This window comes from Hippopotamus amphibius, chromosome 8, assembly GCF_030028045.1.
Source record: "Hippopotamus amphibius kiboko isolate mHipAmp2 chromosome 8, mHipAmp2.hap2, whole genome shotgun sequence".
NCBI classification, from domain to species: domain Eukaryota; kingdom Metazoa; phylum Chordata; class Mammalia; order Artiodactyla; family Hippopotamidae; genus Hippopotamus; species Hippopotamus amphibius.
The window spans coordinates 45,823,039-45,844,725 of NC_080193.1; the positions used below are offsets into that span (position 1 = coordinate 45,823,039).

A 21,687-nucleotide genomic window follows, 5' to 3' on the forward strand; every position below is an offset into this window, starting at 1 on the left:
GATGGACTCGGAGGGCCTTATGCTAAGTGAAATAAGTCAGACCGAGAAAGGCAAATACTGTATATCATTTATATGTGGAATCTAAAGAACACAACAAACTAGTGAATGTAACAAAGGAGAAGCAGACTCACAGATACAGAGGACAAATTCGTGGTCACCAGTGGGTGGGGAGGTGGCAGTATGGGGGTGGGAGATCAAGAGATGTAAACCACTAGGTGTAGGATAGGCTACGAGGATGTCTTGTACTACACTGGGAATATGGCCAATATTTTGTAGTAACTGTTAAAAGAAAAAAAAAGGAAAGAAAAGAAGTTGGCAGGAAGAAAGCCATGTTTTTGTAGCAAGACCATCAGGGCTCTGAGCTCTTTAATCTCCCTTTCTTGTCTTCTAGTCCTTTCCCAGGTCTTGCCAGAAGCTTCTAGCATTGCTGTCTTATGTTATAGGGCTGAGGGTTTGGGGAGAAGGTCCTGAGGGTACTCTTTGGCCAGTTTTCACAGGGGAAGCAGCACTAAGGCCTCGTGGTGGTGGTGGTGGTGGTGGTGGTGGCAGGGGGGTGGGAGGGGGTTGGGTGGTTAATATCAGCGTGATCACGGAGGAAATGAGTGGAAGTAAACCCTTTCCTACCTCAAAACCTTCCCTACCTCAACCTTGGAGGTTCTGCATCTGAGGAAAGCACTTCTTAAAAGAGCTCAAGGAAGGTCCCCAAGGCTCTCTAGTGCCTGTGGGCTGACAAGCAGGTGCAGGCCCTGAACACGGAGTTAGGGGTCTAACGGGTGTGATCTGCCACTGACTGGCTGGCGGGCCTGCCGTCTGCACCCCTCACACGCCCTCCTGTTGCGCTGGCTCTTTCACACGTCAGCAGGGGGCAGGCCTGCTTCATGCAGGACGTAGAGACTTGTCACACTGAGAGGTGACCCTCCGTGATGAGCTTGGAGGAGTTTTGGTATTTGTGAGCGCCTTATGAAGAGGGAGAAGCAGTTTGGGGCACGCACACCCCCTCTGATGTGACCCCTCTGAGGGCAGGAATTGTCTGCTTCTTCCACTGTATTCTAAGAACCTAGAAAAATACCAGGCACGGACCAGGTGGTCATGAAAAGAGCACCTAGGAAGTGGTATTAGGAACATTGGCTACAGCTGCTCCCAAATCATGTTTTGGGCAAAGGAGATGAGTGGGAGGTGGATGAGTCTCAGAGAAGCTCTGGCACCTGCCCAAAGTCGCACAGCAAATTAGAGGGCAGGCCCGGCTAGGAATCATGGCCAGGAGTGATTCTAATGATAGCCTAATTTTCATTCTCTAACCAATTGTCTTAGCTCGGGCTGCAAGTAACAAAATACCATATGCTGGGTGGTTATAAACAACAGAATGTATTTTTTCACAGTTCTAGAGGCTGGGAAGTCCAAGATCAAGGTGCTGGAAGATGCGGTGTTTGGTGGGAGCTCTTATGGGTTGCAGATGGCTAAGTTCTTGTATCCTTGCATGGCAGAGCAGAGAAAGGGAACAAGCTCTCCTGTGACTCTTATAAGGGCACTAATCTCATTCATGAGGGCTCCACTCTCATGACCTCACCCAATCCCAACCACCTCCCCAAGTCCCCACATCCTAACACCATCACATCATGGGGTAGGGTCCCAACACATAAATTTTTGGGGGTGGGGACACAAACATTCAGTCTATAAGGACCCACCTGTTATTTAGACCCTGTGGCTACCACGTTCAAGGCTGCAGCCTCTAGCCGGCTGAGCTAACAAGAAATCTGCTTTGCCTGATGTGTGGGTGATACTCAGATGTTTTGTGCGCCCTAGATAGCCTGATACCTAGAAATTCTTATCAGTGGGATTCCATCACCTTGGTGAAGTTTTTGGTTCTTGCATTTATCAGGGGAAGGCTGGGGAAGACTGGGATGAGAGCATAACTGTTCACAGGGGTGCTGACAGGCTGGGAGCTGGTGAGGGGCTCAGCTCTGTGGAATTGCCCTCTGCAAGCTCACCCTGGGGAGGGGCGAGAGGCTCAGAGGCTTGTGGGTTTCACTCCTGCTTACTCCATCCAGTGTGCCTGCTTCCCGCTGCAATGCCAGCTGGTCTGTGCAGGAAGCGTGTGGAGTCCGAGGGGGCGGGGAGAGTAGGAGCCTCCACAGGAAGCCAGCTAGAGCCCTCGCAACAAGGGGTGCGTGTTCACCAAGTCATCAGCCCTGCTCCATCCACCCAAACGGCAGCAGCATCTCAGGCAGGGCCAACGCCAGGCTGGGCTTGTGCTGTAATCATCTCAGAATCAGGTATCTGATCAGTCTCCACCTGGGGCAGAAGGTGCTGTTGGGCCCTCTCCACAAGGGCCTGGATGTGACATCTCTCCCCCGAGGGCCCTCAGCTTGCAGGCACCTGCTCCCTCTGTATCCTTTCTGGAGCTTCAGGCTGGGAGGCCAGCCTTCTCAAGACAGGATGGATGGAGCCTGCGTGATGTTTCTAGGGAGAGCGCTGCCGGAGAGGTGGCCAGCATATTTGACAGATAGTGCTCTGGACCCGGGCTGTCTGAATGCATTTGTCTCATCCCCCTGAGTCCAGCCAGCCCGGGAGACAAGTCTAACCTTTCCTGACAGAATCAGTTCAGGCTTGTCCTCTGAGCAGGGCCCAGGGTGGGCAGGGGGCTGGCTGGGGCCAGCTGGGCTCTCTGACCATAACTGCCAGGGGCCTGCTGGCCAGGGGAGGACACACAGGGAGCCCTGGTGGGCCCAGTGGACACGCTCCAGCTCAGTTCACAGAGCAAGAGCTGGGAGAAGGGGAGAGGGGTCCCTGCCTCTGTGTCTTCTCCCAACCCCAGAGCAAAAGTAGGGAGGGGGGCCGGGAGGGAAGCCTGTTTTTTTTGTTTTGTTTTGTTTTTTTGTTTTTTAATTCTGTCCTGTTCCTATTGCTATTCTGAGGCCCAACTCTTATGAAAAGCCCATGTTTGGGGGGATCAAACTAGCCTGGATTTGAATCTTGGGGTAAAGGCTGGAGGAGAGTAGTTGTCTGGGCCCCTTTGAGAGCACTTGTGTGGCATCTCCACTGCAGGTCAGAACTGCCCACCCCAAAGAGGCCTGGCCTTGGGCAGAATACTGTCCCTTCTGCATTTGAATGACATCCTGTGCATCCTGCTGCCAATACCTGAAAGCCCACATTTGTGCCCCGTCCCGGCATAAGCTCCGCTGTCTCAGCCTCTTTCAGAAATTGCAAATTCACTATATTTGTGAAAGCTTATCTTTTCTTGGAAGGTCAGAGGCAGGGACCCCAGACTGTGGATGTCACTTGGGAGTGGGGGAATGACTGGGAGTCTGGGGTAGGAGTAGGGAGTGGGGTTGTACCGCTACAGAGAAGGCGGCTGTTCAGGGAAGGAGGCGGCCCTGTTCCCAGCATTGTCAGCCTCTCTGGTTTTGAGACGGTGGAAAGGGGGATATGAGGCCATGGAAGGACTCACCTCTGGTCTTTGCAGATGTCAGAGGGCAGGGGCAAGGGGCTGAGAGGTGAATAGAGTCCCAGCCAGAAACTAGGGGCAGCAATTTCTCCTGCCCCCAACCCTACTTCAGCACAGGGGCCAAATGACAGACTAGGGAGGGCACAGAGTTCCACTTCTGGTCATCAGGAAAAGGGAAGCTGAGAGCCTGAGACATTTCCGGGGGCTGAAAGAGAGGCAAGTGGAAGCCAGGGATTTGCCACACTCTTGGGGGACCAGAGAACAGAGGAGATGTAAATTCCCAACCTCAAAGTATTATAAATTTAAAATTCCCTCACAACTACCCACAAAATAGCAACCTGTGGATGTTCATGCGTGAGACCGTACAGTTTTCCTCCACTGTGAGGAAGCAGAACTGGAGACAGAAGTGAATCTACAAGCGTTCATTTGGGAGGTGAGGCCAGGAGACACCAGGAGGGACGCAGGGAGGCGGGACAGGGGTGGGAGAGGAGTGGAACATGCATCTTGGAGTTGCCGCCTTCAACGGAGTGCTTACACATGACTCCCACCAGCCACTGGTTAAGGGCTGCTCCAATGGGTCTTTGATGGCAGTTCACCCTGCCTCTTAGGCAAAGAATCAGTCAGCCCTTTCTGCATCTTGGGCACAGAGATGCAGGTGCTGGCAGTTGGGAGGGTGGCCCACGTGCGCTGAGATGGAGTGGGCTCGGGATGTCAGTCCCACTGTCCGGAAGGTGAAACTGAGGCTTACAGGAGTCTCCTATCCAACCTATTCTGGCTGGTGATAGCTGTGCTGGGATCTGACTCTTTTCCAGACCCCAGTCTTATGTGTCCAATGGAGACTGTGATACCTACGATAACAGCCATGACGGCAAGGCTCTCCATCTGCCAGGGGGTTTGTGAGGATGGACTGTGATGGCGATTGCAAACTTGCTTCTAAATGTCCAAACCCTGGTGGGAGGCAGCAAAAAGATGTGAAGGTTACATGGAAAGCTGAGTTCAAATACCACTTGGGCTACTTAACGGCAGTGTGGTCTTGGGGAAGTTGCTTAACTTCTGAGCTTTAGGTTCCTCAGTTGTAAAATGGGGCTGATGATTTATTTCTGGAGGAGTTGTTATGAGGATTACATAAGAAAACAGGTGACATGGCTTGTCCCCAAAGGGCCGTGTACGTGCCTTGTACCCTCCTCTCCTGCTCCCTTTTGCACCTTTAAACTCTTTTATGATTTTGCAGAAAGGTGTGGAGTTTAAACCCTCTGATTCCCCACTGGGTGGCAGTGTTACTGGGGTGGAGGTCTCCTCATTACTGGGAATGGCCTGTGCTTGATGTGGGCCGTGCTTCCCCGCCCAGTTCCTTTTTGGTCCCAGGAGCCTTTCTGTTACTGGTGAGCTAGGTTTCTTTCTACCTGAGGCCTCTTTATGAGTCACATAAACAAGGACCCGGCAGCGGTTCTTTAGAACAAAGGTTTTCATCGGCCTTTAGAGAATCTGACTCTCCGGTTTCCACATTAATGAGGGCCCAGATTGACCCAGGATTTGAAAAGGCTGGTTCCTGCTCTCAGCATTGTCCACAGTCTCTCAGGCTCGTCATTCCCACTTTACTTCTACCAACCAGAAGTAACCCCCTCCTCCCTCTGCCTTTCCATATTTTACCAGGCTGCAGGGTTCCAGATCCCCTGTCCTTAATGCCCCCGTGCCTTTGCATATGCTTTTCTGAGGCCCAGATTCGATGTCCCCTTTTCTTCTATAAAACTTCCTTGACTTCCCCAGACAAGCATCCCTTCCTGCTGCTGAGGCTTAACCTTAATAACCACCCTCTGCCACCAGGGGGCAGCCACACAAACAGAGTCAAGGGGCTGTACACCTTGTGACCTCAAGCAGGAAGTGACCCTTGCTTCAGTGTGCACAGAACACAGGACCATGGTGACAGCAGTCAGAATGTCAGTAGGCACTGTCCTTAGGTAGCGAGGCAGGGGCTGTGGCTCCGCCAGCATCTGTGGCAGCTCACAGAGTATCAGATAGAGACTCAGGGCATCCTGCTTCCCTTTGCTGAAGAGGGACAGAAGCAGAAATGGGCCCATCAGGAGCTCGTCCAGGATTCTCAGCAGTGATGCTTAAAACACACTTACTCATATAAGGGACTGAGGGGAAGGTCTATCTGGCACTTAGAATCAAGATTCTGGTCCAGAGTGGACTAAACCAGCATAACAGACCCCTCCCCAAATTCTATCCTGAAAAGGCTGTTGTCTCTCTTAGTGAAGACTGCACCTACTGTGTACTTCTGAGGGGCTCTTGTCCCCTAGTTGTCTGTCACCCCCATCGGGGGGGGGCCCTCAGGGATGCTTGCTCACCTTGGTCTCCCAGGTGAGGCCTGGAGCAAGTTTTCATCTGCTTCTCAGAGCTCACTGCCTTTTCTGTGGGCTCCTGGAGGGTACCAGATGCCCCTCTCAAGAGAGGTGAGGGGACAGCACCTGGGCAGGGCTCTGAATGAGAGATGGAGCAGGCTTCATGGAGCACTGGTCCACATTTACCTGTTCCCTCCAGGTGAAACTCTCTGGGACCTCCCTGTCCACTTCTTGGGAGATGTGTGATCAGTGTTATGTAACAACTTGGCTTGGCTATAGTCTCCAGTTATTCAATCAAACATTAATCTAGGTATTGCCATGAAGGCATTTTTTTGTTTGTTTTTTTGAGATGTGATTAATGTCTATAATCAGTTGACTTTAAGTAGAGGAGATTACCTCTGGGTGAGCCTGCTTCGATCAGTTGAAAGACCTTAAGAACAGAGCCAAGCCTTCTCTGAGAAGAAGAAATTCCATCTGTGCATAGACAGCAGCTTCAGCCCCTACCATAGAGTTCCAGCCTGCCCTTCCAGAAAGCCTGCGCTTCCAGAAAGCCTGCCCTATGGATTTCGGATTTGCCTAGCTGGCCCCACAGTTATATAAGCCAATTCCTTGCAACAAATCCCTTAATATATATCTCCTATTGGTTCTGTTTCTCTGGTGGAATTCTACCTGTTACAGGTTGGCTGAGTAAGGGGAGGATGAATCAGGGTGATAGAACCATTTTGGTATCAGCACTTACTATATAGCAGTCAGTGTGCTAAGACTTTGATCACATTTAACCCTCTAAGCGTTATATGTCATAAGTACTGTTCTCATCCTTATTTTATAGATGATGCAACCGAGGCACAGAAGAGTTAAGTTATGTGCTCAAGGTATGCTGCAGGCCAGGACCAGAAACGGACTCCAGGACACAACTTCCTAACATTTTTGGACTAACAACCCCTTTTGCAGCCTGGTGAGGCTAGGGACCTCTCCTCTTAAATATTCTTTCATATGCATAAAATAAAATGCACCAGGTTACAAAGGAAGTCATTAAAATAATTATCAAAATATTTTACAGCACAAATTTATGATGTGGTATTACACGTGCTTTCCTAGGAATGTATTCCATTAGCTGCACTAGTGAGGGTCGACCTATCATGTGACTGCATCATAATACCTGCGATCGCTGTGCTGTGCCATGGAATACATGTGACTCTTCTCGGTGATGAGTATTGCTAATACCACCTGTGGTTCCTTGTTTGCTTCCCTAATGGAAGGAAATGCTACATTTTGATAAGGGTGATGATAAAGATATGTTTTTTCCCCTCCAAGTTCACAGAACCCCTGAATGCTCCCTGATTGGAGGGCAGACTTCACCACCCCACCGGGTGCCTGCTTTGCAGAGACGATGGTGGCACAGGTCCATGGACACGAGTGAAGCCCTGTTACATGGCAGGCACACAGCAGACATGCCTTCCCTCTCTCCACTCCAGGAGTCAGCTGGGCAAGAGGAGCCAGGGTCCCAGGAGAGGACACAGTCAGCGGGAATGGCTTATGTGCCAAGCTCAGCCCCTACAACCCCCGCGTGCCCGCGTGCCCTTGCTCTGGCACTGGTGGCCCCCAGCCTGGGGCTGCTCACATTGCCCACACATCCATGGTGTCTTGGGGACACTGAGCCCTGAAGCTCCCTTACTGTTCATCTTGGAGACAGAGGCCTTGGCCGCCCGTGTTTCCTGCAGACCCTTCTCATGTTTGTGTCAACACGGGCTGCACTCAGCCAGCTAGCTCACCCTCTTGCATGTAGAGTAGCTTTGCCAACCTGTGGCTGAGGAGGTCCAGGCAGAGCATCTCCAGGTGGAGAGCCAGGAAGGGAGTAAGGACAAGAGGCAGGCTACCCACCTTCCCTCCCATGTCCAGAGAGGGGAGCCTGATGAACAGTGGCTGGAGAGGCCTTCTCACCCCCTATCTACCTCCCTCCCCCTGAACCAGCAGGCCAGCCCAGATGAAGATTAATCTCCCAGTAGGACAGCTGGTTTCAGCCTGAGCCTCACTCCCACCTCTACCCCTTTCCCTCTTCATGTCACTTCTCTCACTGTGAGAAGGCAGGAGAGAGGGACCCAAAATTCCAGAGTGTTTATGAAGTGCCAGGCACTTTGAATACACAATCTCATTTGCTCTCTCTAGCACCCCATGAAGTGCAACTAAGATACCAATTTGATGGGTGAGTAAGCCCAGGCTCAGAGGGGTGTTGTCCAGCAGTAAGAGGACAGGATCTGAACCTAGCTCTGAGCCAAGATTCACTCTCTTTCCACTTCACAGGCTGCCTTCCTCTGGTCAGCCATCATGGATTCTTGGTATCCAGCTCCCAGGCTGTACAGGCATCTTCTGTTCAGAAAGCCACTACCATAGTAATTCAGACTAAAGTGTTAGGAACTCAATAGGTTACCCTCCTCCGAGGTATTTGCATTTTAAGAGGGCTTCAAGGAGGCAGCTGTGCTCAATTCTCAGAGAATGCCTCTTTTGTTGTGGCACAGGGGCTGAGTAGGATTTGGGGGTTAAGGGTATGAAGGAAGGTGTTAAGGGTTTGGGTTGGAGTGGGATAGAGCTGAAAGCTTGGAGATGTGTGTGCATGTGGGGGGTGTGAGGGAATGGGCAGGGTTGACATTTACCTCTAATCCTCCAACCCCAAGAGGTAAGGAGTATTGCTAACTTTTTAAGATGAGGAACAGGTTTAGGGAAGAAAAGTGACTTGCTCGAGATCACATGGCTGATCAGTGCAAGAGGCAGGAGCCTTTCATGCTTTTCACATCATTGTGCTCGTAAGCGGTAGAGGACTCCGTGTGTCACCCTTTCCAGGCAACATGGCAAGCACTCACAATTAATTAATTATACCCGCGACCACCAAGTGTGTCTCAGGCATTGTGCTATGCACTGGGGCCCTAGAAACAAAGGGAAAGCCGTTCTGGTCCTTGAAGAGCTCATAGTCCATGGGGGGGAGAAAGACATATAAAGTAATCATTGCAATTTACTGGGGCAAATTCTCTGATCAAAGGCAACTCCACGTGAAAATGTTGCTTTAAGATTTTAGAGAGTGGCTAGTTTTCTTAAGAGATTCACGGAAGGCTTCTCCTAGGAGGGGACTCTTGAATTGGGTTTCAGAGGCTGAAAGGAATTCATCATAAGTTTGAAGTAGTGAGGACATTCCAGGTGGATAAAATGAAACCGCTGTGCAGAAGGCTGTGTGCCACTTCTGTGGGAACCCCTCATAGACAGTGACTTCACCTGGCATTTCCCAGATTGGTTTTCACAAGTATGAGTGCCCCGGATAGTAATAATAGGCAACAGTTTTTGAAGGCTTACTACATGCCAGGCACCCTTCTAAGAGCTCTCCATGTATTAATTCATTTAACTTTCACAACAACCCTCTGAGGTAGGTGCTGTTACCTCCATTTCACAGATGAGGAGGCAGTGGCACAGAGAGATTAAGGAACTTGCTCAAGGCAACACAGCTAGTCAGTGGCAGAGCCAAGACTGGAACTCAAGCAAGAATGTTCTAGAATCTATGCTCCAGTGAGTACATAAAATCTGGTCAGGGGAAAATAGCATAATGAATATTGGCCTAGTGAAAGTTCTGGAAAATGCATCAGCTAAACAAACAAACATATGCAAATTTTTCCATTCAGAGTTTTCCACACCAATTTTATATAGGAATACTTTTTTTTTTTTTTCTTTCAGGAAAACCCTTTGAGAATTGCTGCCTAACCCTAAGAGTGACTCCAGTAGAGGCTGGACCCTTTAACTGGGGGCTGGTGGACTTTTCGGTTCCTAGTGGTCCTCAGTCAAGTCCACCAGGTGACCATCTTCCCACAACACTGCAGCCCTCCCTGAATGAATCTACCAGGACCATGTGTTCCTTCCACATACTTTACAATGCAAGAAAAGAAAAACTATTAGGGTTTGGAGTAAGCCCTTTTGGTGTTGTCACAGCTGCATTTTTAATCTTGTGCTTGATTTCTCTCTCTCTTGACTGAGAGGAAAATGACTGATGTAGAGGGTTAGTGGTTGCCTCATTTACAGCCACGTTTCATAGTGGTGTGTGTGTGTGTGTGTGTGTGTGTGTGTGTGTGTGTGTGTGTGTGTGTGTGTGTGTGTGTGTGTGTGTGTGTGTGTGTCATAGAGTGAATAGCCAAGAGGAAGGAAAGTAGGGAGTCAGAGATGAAAAAACAGTTCCTCTCAGCTACCCAACCTCTGTCCCAGCCAGAGGTGAAGTCTCCTGTGCAGGGGTGAGGCTGGGAGAGAGAGGGCATGTGTGGAGTGTCTAATATTTCCACACAGAGCTATAGCTTCACATCAGAGTCTGGGAACATGAGTTAATTCTTGAATTTCTGAAACCTGATCCCTTCCTGCTGAGGGAAGTCTGGCAGCCACAGCCATTAGCACCACGGACAGCGGCAGGCCTGCCAGGTGCACCCTGGGGAAGGGCTGCACTCCTTGCTCAAGAAGCAGACAGGCACTGGTGGGACTGAGTTTTAATAGGATAACAGGGTATTTTTGCACTGTGAGATGGGGTCTTAGCTGCACTTGCTGTCATCCACACACCCCCTCCCACCCTCATATCAAATCAATGAGCACAGGGTCCTAGAGAAAAGAAACACTTGCCAGGGACTCAGAAGGTGGTGATAAGGGAAGTCACTGGAAGATGGTACTGCAAGATACTTCCATGTGCTCCAGGAGTTCACAGAGATGGCTGAGGTCTCAGGAATACTGTGGCAGTGTATTGTTGGATGCCCTTCCCTGTCTGTGTCTTCAAGGCCAGGAAGTATCTTCAGTGTCTGGCCTGGGGTAGCTGCCCCATTAATGTTGGTGCAGTGGGAGAAGAGTCCTGCTCCATGGCCAAGTTCTACATCTGCATAAACAAAGAGTTGAATCTCCCTCTAGGGGAAATCCTTACAGTCTCAGATGAACTTTTGAATCAAAAGCCTGCTTCCATTGGCAATCCATAGGCATGTTTTCAGGACATGGAAACTTGCTTTAATAACAGAATAAGATATGCACAAACTTGCAAAAAAAAAACACAAACAAGAAGTCACACTTCTCTGGTGGCTTCTGGGGCTGTTGGCAACTTGCTGTGCTACCCAGAGAAAAACATCCCTACCATGGGATTTCCTGTCTCATTCTGCTCCATCCCACAAATGCATGTTGAGTGGCCAGTCCCAGGGCCAGCCCTGTGGGGATGAGGAGACCAAATGGCAGGGTATTTGCCTGAAGAACATACAGCTTCCCAGAGGGGAAGAGTCACTCAGAGAAGCAGGATACCACAAGGCTATCTGAGATCGTCACTCGTCACATGTGTTACCCCAGCCCCAAGCTTGGGTGAGGCGAGTTTCATGTTGGTGGATATTATCAGAAAGGCAAGAGAGGAGGTTGGAAAAGTAATCTGTGTAAGCTAGGGCAGGATGTTTCTGCTTTCAGCTCTATCCCCCATATCTTGCACATAGTAGGCACCCAACAAATACTTGTTGCATGGATAAATAATTGGAGTGCTTGCTAGAGGGAGAGAAGCAGGGTGGGCAGTGTGTCTTGAATGGCTGGTACATTGTAGCTTCGTGGGGGAGTCTCAGCTTAAGCCACTATCCCCTGGGCTTTTGGAGAGAGCTGGCTCTGTCAGTTGGGGGCGTTGCATGGGACGTGGGCCCCGGAGAAGGCAGATGAGGGGTAGCTACAGACCGACAGCTCTGTGAGGACCCAGCCAGATCCAGCTCCTCTTAGCAGAGATAATCTCGGCTCCAGCCGCAGTCTCTCAGAGAACTGGCAAGGACTTTCAGGGGCTGACTGACCCTCTTGACTCAAATGTGTTGCTGCTGCTTCTGGGTTAATAGGCCTGGCAGGCACTTCCTTATTGGCCCCCAAGTAGGGTTGTCTGAATATCTTCAGGGGCTGAGGCTGCAGTGCTCTTCCTCCTCCCCCTTCAGCATCTCCGGAGCTGGAAATGGAAACAGAGCCCGCAGGTCATGGTGGCCCAGCCTCTCAGAACAGCGGGAGCCTGTGTACTCAGACTCACTCACCCTCTGGCCCTCAACTGTGGGCATCTGTTCCTGCCTGAAAAGACTGGGAGAGGCTGTGGTACCCGTACCCCATAGAACACCAAGCCCAGTACCCAGTACAGAGTAGAAAATGTTATTTCCCTTATCTTTCTTTCCAAGCCATCACTCAATAAACACAGCAAAAGACTGGAGGGATGGGGACTGGATATTCAAAGAGAGGCACAGGGCAATGCCTACAATAATGTCTCCAGAAAGCCCATAAAGGAGACGGAGCCAGAAGGCAGGGTAATCAATATTTGCGAGGAGGGGAGCTTGCTGGAAAGGCAGCACATGCAACTTACTGTCTATACCAGCCCTGCACAGTCCGCTCTTTTCTGTGTAGACCAGCCTCTTCACTATGCCCCAAACACCCCTCAGAAGGCTCGACCTCCATTATCCACCCAGGTCACTGATCGGTTCAAATCCCACCTGTCCTTTACAGTTATTCCCTTTCTCTTCGCCCCAGGTCAGACTTACGCAAGAGCTGTGGCCTCAACGCCCTGACTTTAGCAGCCTCTTCCTCTCTATACCCTTGTCTACACCACCTAATGATGTCTTACATGGCTGCTCGGGTGCTTTCTATTTGTTAGTCCCTCCAACTAGTCTGTAAGCTCTTTAGCAAGGACCTTATCTGAGACCTCCCTTTCATGCCTCCACCCACCCCACTACAGAACAGCACAGCACAGCATTCTGCATATAGTAGGTGCTCAGTAAAATTCTTACCAAGAGAATGAATGAGCAAATAAATGAATAAATAAGCAAAGAAGGGAGGATGAAAGGGAGGGAGGGAGGGAGGCAGGAAGGAAGGGAGGAAGACCACTCTGGTTTTGGCAAAGGCTTACAGGAATTTGTGAGGCTGACAAAGTTGGTGCTCCTTCTTTGCTCTCCTTTTTTTTTTTTTTTTTTAAGGTTTATTTTATTATTTATTTAATTATTTATTTATTTTTGGCTGTGTTGGGTTTTTGTTGCTGCACACAGGCTTTCTCTAGTTGTGGCAAGTGGGGGCTACTCTTCATTGCAGTGTGCAGGTTTCTCATTGCAGTGGCTTCTCTTATTGTGGAGCATGGGCTCTAGGTGCGTGGGCTTGAGTAGCTGCGGCATGTGGGCTCAGTAGTTGTGGTTTGCAGGCTCTAGAGTGCAGGCTCAGTAGTTGTGGCACATGGGCTTAGTTGCTCTGCCGCATGCGGGATCTTCCTGGCTCAGGGATTGAACCCATGTCCCCTGCACTGGCAGGCAGATTCTTAACCACTGCACCACCAGGGAAGACCTTTGCTCTCCTTTCTTACTTTCCCACCATAAAGAGTATCCTTTAAAAATTTTTATTCCTTGAGTGAATCATGGCATGAGCTAACATAAGTGAAATTTTCAAGCAATATAAAATAACCAAAAATTATAAATGTTTAATGAACACTTACTATGTCCTCAGTCTTATCGTTTAGCTGGGAGGTAAAAGTAACACACATGAGTTCTTTACCCAGAGTGACCTAGTGGTTGGCATCCCAGATCTGGAGATACATGTTTGGGATCCCAGCATGTCCTGGAGCAACTGTTGTGAAAATTACATACAACAATGATATTTGTCAATATACAAATTTACCCTCTGTTTCCTCAGCTGTAAAACGGGCACGTATCTCATAGAACAGTACAAGAATTAATATACCTAAAATTCTTGGCAGAGTGTCTGGTCAAGTTAGTGCTCAATAAATATTACCTATTATTATTATTATTGCTAAAGATATAAATTTTTTATTGAACTTCTGTAATGAGTTACTAAGAACTTCAGGCATTGGATTAAGCCAGCTTTCTCTCTCTCTCTTTTTAATACATTTATTTATTTATTTATTTATTTATTTATTTATTGGCTGTGTTGGATCTTTGTTGCTGTGTGAGGGCTTTCTCTAGTTGCGGCGAGTGGAGACTACTCTTCATTGTGGTGCGTGGGCGCCTCACTTTGGTGGCTTCTCTTGTTGCAGAGTATGGGCTCTAGGCATGCGGGCTTCAATGGTTGTGGCACATGGGCACAATAGTTGTGGCTCATGGGCTCTAAAGGACAGGCTTAATAGTTGTGGTGCACGGGCTTAGTTGCTCCACGGCATGTAGGATCTTCCCAGACTAGGGCACAAACCCATGTCCCTTGCATTGGCAAGGGGATTCTTAACCACTGCACCACCAGGGAAGGCCACAGTTTCTCTTGATTGTTGGTTTTCCCCTTCATACTGTACCATTTTCATTAGCAAATAAACATGCTCAAGGGTCTCCCATCTTTAAACTTAAGACCTTGTGTGATGTGACCTCTTTGAATTCATATCATGATGCCCTTCCCATTGGGGATGGAGGCAAAAGATTGGCCAGTGTGTTCAAGGTGATGTCTTTAAAGAGCTTACAGTCCAGTTGACTCAAGTCTAATTCAAAGAAAGCATGCCAGCACACAGTCATGCCAGATAGCAACTGTTTAGATGCAAACTCAAATAACACAAGTAGAAAGAGGTGGAGGGAGTTAAAGAAACCTTGCAGAACAACAAGGATGGGAGGACCCACACCTGTAGTGTTCTCCACTGAACACTCAGCACACAGCACAGTGCCTGGCATACAATGAATATTTGTGGGACAAATGAATAACACAATGCGTGAGTGAATAAATGGTGTGATTTCTGCCCTACTGGAGCTCACACCCTGGTTGGAGAGGCTAACAAGTAAATAAATGTTTGATTGTATGATACGTGATGGCAGGGGTATATGCATTCAAGGTACTTTAAGGGTACATGGGCAAGAATTGTCAATTCTGCTTGGGGAGAGGTTAGGGAAGACTTCAGACAACGGACTTATCTTGTGTTCAGCCAAGGGACTTGGCTGGAATTTGAAGGATAATTAGGAATGAGTCCAGAGGGATGAGGGGGCACAGGTATTCCAGGTTGAAGACACTGTAGTGCAGATGAATGAAGAGTGGGGCTCATTGCTGGTGGGAGATGTCACACACCACAAGGGCTTTGTGACGTGAGAAGGTGGAGGTGACTGGTTGGCACATAGTAGACTGTCAATGGATCTTGGTGGAAGGAAGGCAGACTGGATTACTAAGGGCAATTTGGGGCAGACTTGAGTCCTTACTGGACCTTGAAATGTAAAACTACAGTCTAAACGGAAGGCAATATGCTAATAAAGGTCATGATTAATATTAATGAGGAGACTGTCACTGATGATGACGCGATCAGTCAGAGGGAGCAGAAGCCAGGCAGGTGAGGAGGAGTGTCCAGCACTCCAGCAGGCGACTCTGTCTGGCTCTGCCACGTGGAAGGGAGGGAGGGAGGACAGGGGAAAGACCTCACATGGCTCATGGGGCTGGTGGGGAGGAGGCTGCCAGCTCTCCGCCTGCTCTAGCTGCTGCTCCTGCCCTTGGTGAAGGGCTGGCCTTGGAAAGTAGCCCTCCTCACTGCAAGTCCACAGTTGCTCCCAGGAATGCCGATCCCCTGGAAAGGTTGCTTTGTCTGAGGTCTGTGAAAGGAAAAGCCTGAGTGGAAAACATTTGCCCCTCCTTGCTTCTTCCCTGTCCAGATCCTGCAGGGGCAAAAGCACTAGAATTGAGGGATGATGGTCTTCAGGGCTGAGGAATTCAAACTGAATCTATGACTAGAAAATATTTTTCCAGGTGGAACTGGTGACTGAAAACACTGGGCAGTCTTGATAGAGGGCCGGAAGCCAGAGCAGGGCAGTCTGAAGGGGATGTAGCAGGGATGGTATGGTCCCCCTTCTCTGCTTCTGAGAAGGATAGGAAGTGTGAACGATCTTTGGGTCTCTATGTTTTCTGAAATAAATTTACTTTTCCCACCCAGGTGTGCTTATTGCCCACATGTCTCCCTTTCGTGGTGGTCTTAAGAATGATGGTGGAGGCCCAAAGTATTAATAGTTAATAATTGTAGTGAACCTTTACTGAGCCAGCTATTGTTCTAAGGCCTTTGTATTAATTAACTCATTTAGTCTCTCAGTAACTTAGAAGGGATGTTTGTCATTCCCATTCTACAGACATGGAAACTGAGGCTCAGGGAGGTGAAGCTATTTGTCCAAGGTCACCTAGACATGAAGTTGCACAGCCAGAACTAGAACCAGGTAGTGCAGCTCCTGGAATCACTGTGGCTCCCTAGTTCCAGAAGTGGCCCTAGGGAATGGAAGGGAGGGCTCCCAGGATCTAGCAAATCAGTGAAGAATGTGGTCAGGAGCTAGTGGCCAGTGTTATGTTCACTGCCAGGTTCTCACAGCCCCCGGTCCGGGTGGCAGGAGGAGTCCATCTCTGTTATATGGGTGGAGGACACTGGGCAAGCACCTCACACTTTCAAAGCCTTTGTCTTCTCATCTGAACAATGGGAGAATGATTGCTAATCAGTAGGACTGTTGGGAGGAGCAAGTGAAGCAGCACATACAAAGTGCCTGATGCATCATAGTAGGTGCCCAATCAATGAGTCCCTTCTCCCCCTTCTCTCCTGGGTCAAGTTTGCTTCAAGCTGGGTTTAGTCACCTTTTCCACAAATCTGAGGGCCTACCAGGTGCCAGATCTTCTGCTGTGCCCTGGGAGGGACACCGACAAAGGAAGAGGCTAGACCAGTGTGAAGTGGGGAGGAGAAACGGCCCAGAGTAACCAGAGAGAAACAAAATGAATTTTTTTAAAAAAACAGATTCAGGTATTTATTTATTTAAATTTATTTATTTATTGGCTGTATTGGGTCTTTGTTGCTGCACGTGGGCTTCCTCTAGTTGCAGTGAGTAGGGGCTACTCTTCATTGCGGTGTGCAGGCTTCTCATTGCTGTGGCTTCTCTTGTTCCTGAGCACGGGCTCTACCCACATGGGCTTCAGTAGTTGTGGCACATGGGTTCAACAGTTGGGGCTCGCAGGTTCTAGAGCACAGGCTCACTAGTTGTGGCGCACAGGCTTAGTTGCTCCACCGCATGTGGGATCTTCCTGGAGCAGGGATCGAACCAGTGTCCCCTGCATTGGCAGGTGGATTCTTAACCACTGAGCCACCAGGGAAGTCCACACAATGAATTTTTAAATAACCCATGAGAACACAATATCTGATAAGTGAATGTTCTCAAAGCAATAGCCTCAGGAAGGTGCAATTGTTCCAGAGACACTGATGTTCCACCAAACACTGAAATCAACCACTATTCCCCTCCCAGGCCTGGCTGGGTGCACCCCCTGTCAGGGAGGGCTGGGACAGGAGCCTGCCTTTTTAGGAAAATGGAGTCTCAGAGAAGGGAACTACCTGCCCAAAGTCACACACACAGGGCAGGAGCAGAACTAGAAGACAGGGCTTTTGATTTCTGAGCTGGAAGTCTTCCCAATATACAGGAGCATCTTGCATCCTTGCTTTGTTTTCACAAGCTGCATTAGAGATGGATAATTCTTCTCTAAATCAGGTGTCTGAGCCTTGGCTCAGAATGGCTTTGGACTGTTTTTTAAATAACTAAACCCACCTCAGTAGCAGGGAGCTGGGGATGTCCAAAGGAACCTGTCTGGATCTGCTGGTAGTGGTGGGCTGGGAATGGGAGCAGAGTGCACTAAGGTTACCACCAAGTGCTGGGTGTCAGGGATCTGGATTTAAATGGACTTTTTATACAGAGGACAAGGGCCAGCCATTCTTTGGGTGGAAGAAAGGGGCTAAGGCTAGTAGACTCTTGTATTTGGGGCTTCGGACTTTTCAAAGAGTCATTCAAAGAGTTGGTGGGCTGCTCTTCTGGAGCCTATTTCGCAGCTTAGAGTCCTCAGGCCAGGTGTGTGAAAGACCTTCCAGAAGCGAGATTTATTCTATTCTGCAGAGGTAACTCAAAAAGGCTTTCAGAAAGTTCTTCCCTCCTGGGGCTTATGGGACCGAGGTTCTCCTTGGCTCGGGGGATTTAAGTCTAGTCCTGCTTGCAGGCAGCGGGGTGGATTAGGTGAGCCCCGAAGGACCTTGCTGATATCGGGATTCCGGGCGCCTTCGTGGTCATGTGGAGGCGCCTGTGTGCGCGCGTGAGTGTGCGGTGGGTGGGAGGCGCGCGAGTGTGGCCGCCGGTGGGTGTGCCTGAGGAGTCGGGCCCGGGCTGCACCCGCTGCGCCCACTTGTGGCTCCCAGGCGCCGCCAGGAGGAACCGCGCCTTTGCCGCCTCTGCCGAGGACGCCGCCGGATAGGAGGAGGACCGAAGGCTGATGACAGGAGGGCGCCGTCTCCCAAGTGATCGCAGCGCGCGCTGCTTCCTCGCCGCCTCCGCCGCTCAGCCCCGGACTCCTTACGTCAGGGTAGCTGGGTCCCCCCTCCGCGCGGGAGCCAGCGAGCAGCAGCGCGAGAGCAGAGCCGAGAGCGCCGCGGAGCCCGAGCGACCTCACTGCGCGCGGATCCCCGCCGAGTCCGGCAGAGCCGGGCAGGAGGCAGCGCGGCCGAGCCCACGCGGGACGCCGTCTTCCCACTCGGCGCTCCCCGGCGGCTGCGGCCGGGACCCGTGGGGGCGCTGGGCTTGTGCTGCGCGCCCCCCGCCATGCGCGCCGGGCTCCGCGGCTCTCCGGAGCAGCCCCGGCGCGCCTCTTGCTGAAGTAGTTGGGCGCCCAGAGCAGGGGGTCGCCACGTCGGGGGCGCGGCTGGGACCCGCGGAGTCCGCCCCCGAGCGCGGGGAGCGGGGCCGCCCGCGCCGCCCGACCATTACCTCCCCGGGCGGCAAGGAGGAGCTGGTGGCGGTCGCCTCCCGGCTGTGGCAGCGGCGGCGGCGCGCCTGCCTGGCGGCCGTCGGCGTGCTCCTGGCCATGGCGCTGGGGCTGCTTATCGCCGTGCCGTTGCTGCTGCAGGCGGCGCCTCCCGGCGCGGCACACTACGAGATGATGGGCACCTGCCGCATGATCTGCGACCCCTACAGCGCTGCACCTGGTGGTGGGCCCGCGGGCGCCAAGTCTCCTCCGCCCGGACCCAGCACTGCCGCCCTGGAAGTCATGCAGGACCTGAGCGTCAATCCTCCTCCCCCGTTCATCCAGGGACCCAAGGGCGACCCGGGGCGACCCGGCAAGCCGGGGCCGCGGGGCCCCCCGGGAGAGCCGGGCCCACCTGGACCTAGAGGTCCCCCGGGGGAGAAGGGCGACTCGGGGCGGCCCGGGCTGCCTGGGCTGCAGCTGACGGCGGGCGCGGCAGGCGGTGTCGGGGTGGTGGGTGGCGGAACCGGGGGCGGCGGCGACTCTGAGGGCGAAGTGACCGGCGCGTTGAGCGCCGCCTTCAGCGGTCCCAAGATCGCCTTCTATGTGGGTCTTAAGAGCCCCCACGAAGGCTACGAGGTGCTCAAATTCGACGACGTGGTCACCAATCTCGGCAATCACTACGACCCCACTACTGGCAAGTTCAGCTGCCAGGTGCGTGGCATCTACTTCTTCACCTACCACATCCTCATGCGCGGCGGCGATGGCACCAGCATGTGGGCAGACCTCTGCAAGAACGGGCAGGTCAGTGACACTCCCACTCCCACCTCCACCCCCGCAAATCCCCGCGGACCCTCGTTCCCACCCAGTGCCCCGAACCGCCTGGGAACTCAGTCTTCTTTCTCCCCACTCGCAAGCGCCCGAGCTTGCCAGAGGAGGGAGCGCACCACAGCATCCCATTTCCCAGTGCGCCATGGTCGCATTTATCCCGTAGTTCCGAAGGCTGAGTTCTCAGAGCTCCGAGACCCGGCTACCCAAATTGCACTCTCCCGCTCTTTGCATACCGGCCTGAAGCCCCTTGGCGGTTCTCGGAGACTTCTTCTTTAGCGCCCCGTGCGCCCCATTCTCCCCGTGCCCTCCCGTCTCCTTTCTTCTTGGCCCCGGCCCGGGTTCCCGCCCTTCCCCGCTCGGTCAGTGTCCACAAAGCCTTCTCTCTCTCCCTCCTTCCCGGACTTGGCCACTGCGGAGAATAGGGGGATCGGGAAGGAGCTGGCTAAGTTGGAGAGAGAGCGTGGAGCCTGGGTGGGAGCGTGGACCCTGGAGACGCGGGCGGGAGGCCGGCCAGGGGGCGCGCCACGTGGGGGACAGGCAAGGGCCCCGGCGGAGGTGCTGGGGCCCACCCCCTCTGGCGGCTCGCCCCCAGGTCCGGGCCAGCGCCATCGCGCAGGACGCCGACCAGAACTACGACTACGCCAGTAACAGCGTGGTGCTGCACCTTGATTCAGGGGACGAGGTGTACGTGAAGCTGGACGGCGGGAAGGCGCATGGAGGCAATAACAACAAGTACAGCACGTTCTCGGGCTTTCTTCTGTATCCAGATTAGAGGCGCAGGGAGCGCGGGGTGGAGTGGCTTCCGGCCGCTCTGTGCTCATGGGGGCGCTCTGTTCCCTGGCGAGGACTGCTCTCGCTCCATGACACTTCCTGACATTGTTGGAAAAGACACATCCCTGCTGTCCTTCCTGCCCTGCTTCAGACCTCAGTGTGTCTGCGATTCGCCACCCTCCGGGCCTTGCTCCTGGTCCCTGTCCCCAACCCAGGGCGGGAGAGGGGGACGCCCGAGTGGAGAAATGAGCGTGCATCTGAGCCCCAGTGAGGCAGCAGTGCAGACTTCTCAAACCTGATTGGACTGGACAGGCCAGGCGGGACGCCTGCCCTCTTCCAGTCCCCCTTCTCAAAGGGCCCTGAAACTGCGGGCTCCTAGCCCTGGCCACCGAGGTAGGCCAAAGTGAGCATGCGCTCCCTTGGGTGTCCTTCTTTGTGACCTAAAATACTTGTGCAAATGTCCCTGTCCATCAGCCAAAGTCTCACCCTCAGCTGAATCGCTGCAAATGGGAAATCCATCTCTGCAACGCATTCCCGCCTCAGACCCACCTCAATGCATTAAATGATGTTTTTAGACGATGGACTCCAATGTCTCTATCAGCGGGACCCCAGGACCAGGCCTCCAGATGTTCATCTTGACATAAAAACCTAAGCTGGGCCCTGGATAGCTCCATCTGTGCCTGGGTTGCCAGACACTGCCTTGTCCCTGCCGCCTGGGGTGGGTGAAAAGATGTGGGGAGATGGGGGAGCAGCATCTCATCCTCTGAGGGGAGTCTCCACTGGGCTGGGCTGCAGCCTGGAATTGGAAGGGCCCAGAGGAGGGTGGGAGGGAGAGTCAGAATGTGACAGGAGAGGGAGGTTTGGATCTTCAGGCTCCCAGCCTTGTGGGAGGAGGTCAAAGGCCAGGAGTTTCTGGAGAAGGAAAGGGAAGAGGAGGCGTTTCTGCAAAATGAGAGGCATGAATGAGGTGTTTGCCACCTAGAGATCTCTGAGATCTCCTAAAAGGAAGTACAGAAATCCCTGAGGAAACACACCCACTCAGGCGTGTAGTACACTCAGCACATGTCCATTAACGTACACCAGCTGGGTCCATAACTCTCCAAGGATGTGGTAAACTGAGGCAATTCTGTGGACCATTCAGCTCCCTGAATTCACCCAGAGCTGTGTAGTAAGTGGGATAGACGCTCTCCCTCTCGGTGAGACACCCCCTTTTGGGGGTCTTCCCATGTGCACGGTGGTGTGAGCACCTGCAATGAACCTGGCGTGTTTGTTTGGTGTCCCCCTTTCCTTCGCTTCACCATCCACACACACAAGTCAAGAAAACACTCCACATGGTGTTGATTTTTTCTTTTTACTTTTTTGTTCTGTTTTTAGATCATTGAGTTCCAGTAAACAGTACGTTATCTACAAAATAGTTAGCAACCTGCTAGTATTTACAGAGTCCATTTTGACCAGTTGTTTGCAGAGAAGTGTGAATGTGTACCCAGAGGCAGCCCCCCCAGAGTGTGCTACCTATGTGAAACTGGATACACACACATACACACACACCCCATGTGGATATAATGTTGTCCTTGATAATACATTACACAC

The 21,687-nt window shown here is 51.8% G+C and overlaps 1 protein-coding gene across 2 annotated transcripts; it reads left to right on the forward strand.

Annotated features, from left to right (window-relative positions):
• The first annotated feature begins 18,615 nt into the window (after window positions 1–18,615).
• C1QL2 (complement C1q like 2) lies at window positions 18,616–20,874 on the forward strand. 2 transcript variants are annotated; one of them, XM_057746587.1, is made up of 3 exons: window positions 18,616–19,012; window positions 19,052–19,299; window positions 19,919–20,098. In XM_057746587.1, exons 1-3 carry the CDS (start codon window positions 18,616–18,618, stop codon window positions 20,096–20,098), a joined length of 825 nt encoding a protein of 274 aa, XP_057602570.1. The 2 variants fall into 2 exon arrangements, with proteins under 2 accessions (XP_057602570.1, XP_057602569.1); XM_057746586.1 differs by having other exon boundaries at window positions 18,616–19,299; window positions 19,919–20,874.
• Window positions 20,875–21,687: the final 813 nt, after the last annotated feature.

Bases quoted from the DNA above. Each gene is read 5' to 3' on its own strand.
- C1QL2 (XM_057746586.1), top strand. From the start codon at position 18,616: ATGGCGCTGGGGCTGCTTATCGCCGTGCCGTTGCTGCTGCAGGCGGCG. The intron at 19,300-19,918 runs GTCAGTGACACT...GCTCGCCCCCAG, and splicing joins ACCTCTGCAAGAACGGGCAG to GTCCGGGCCAGCGCCATCGC.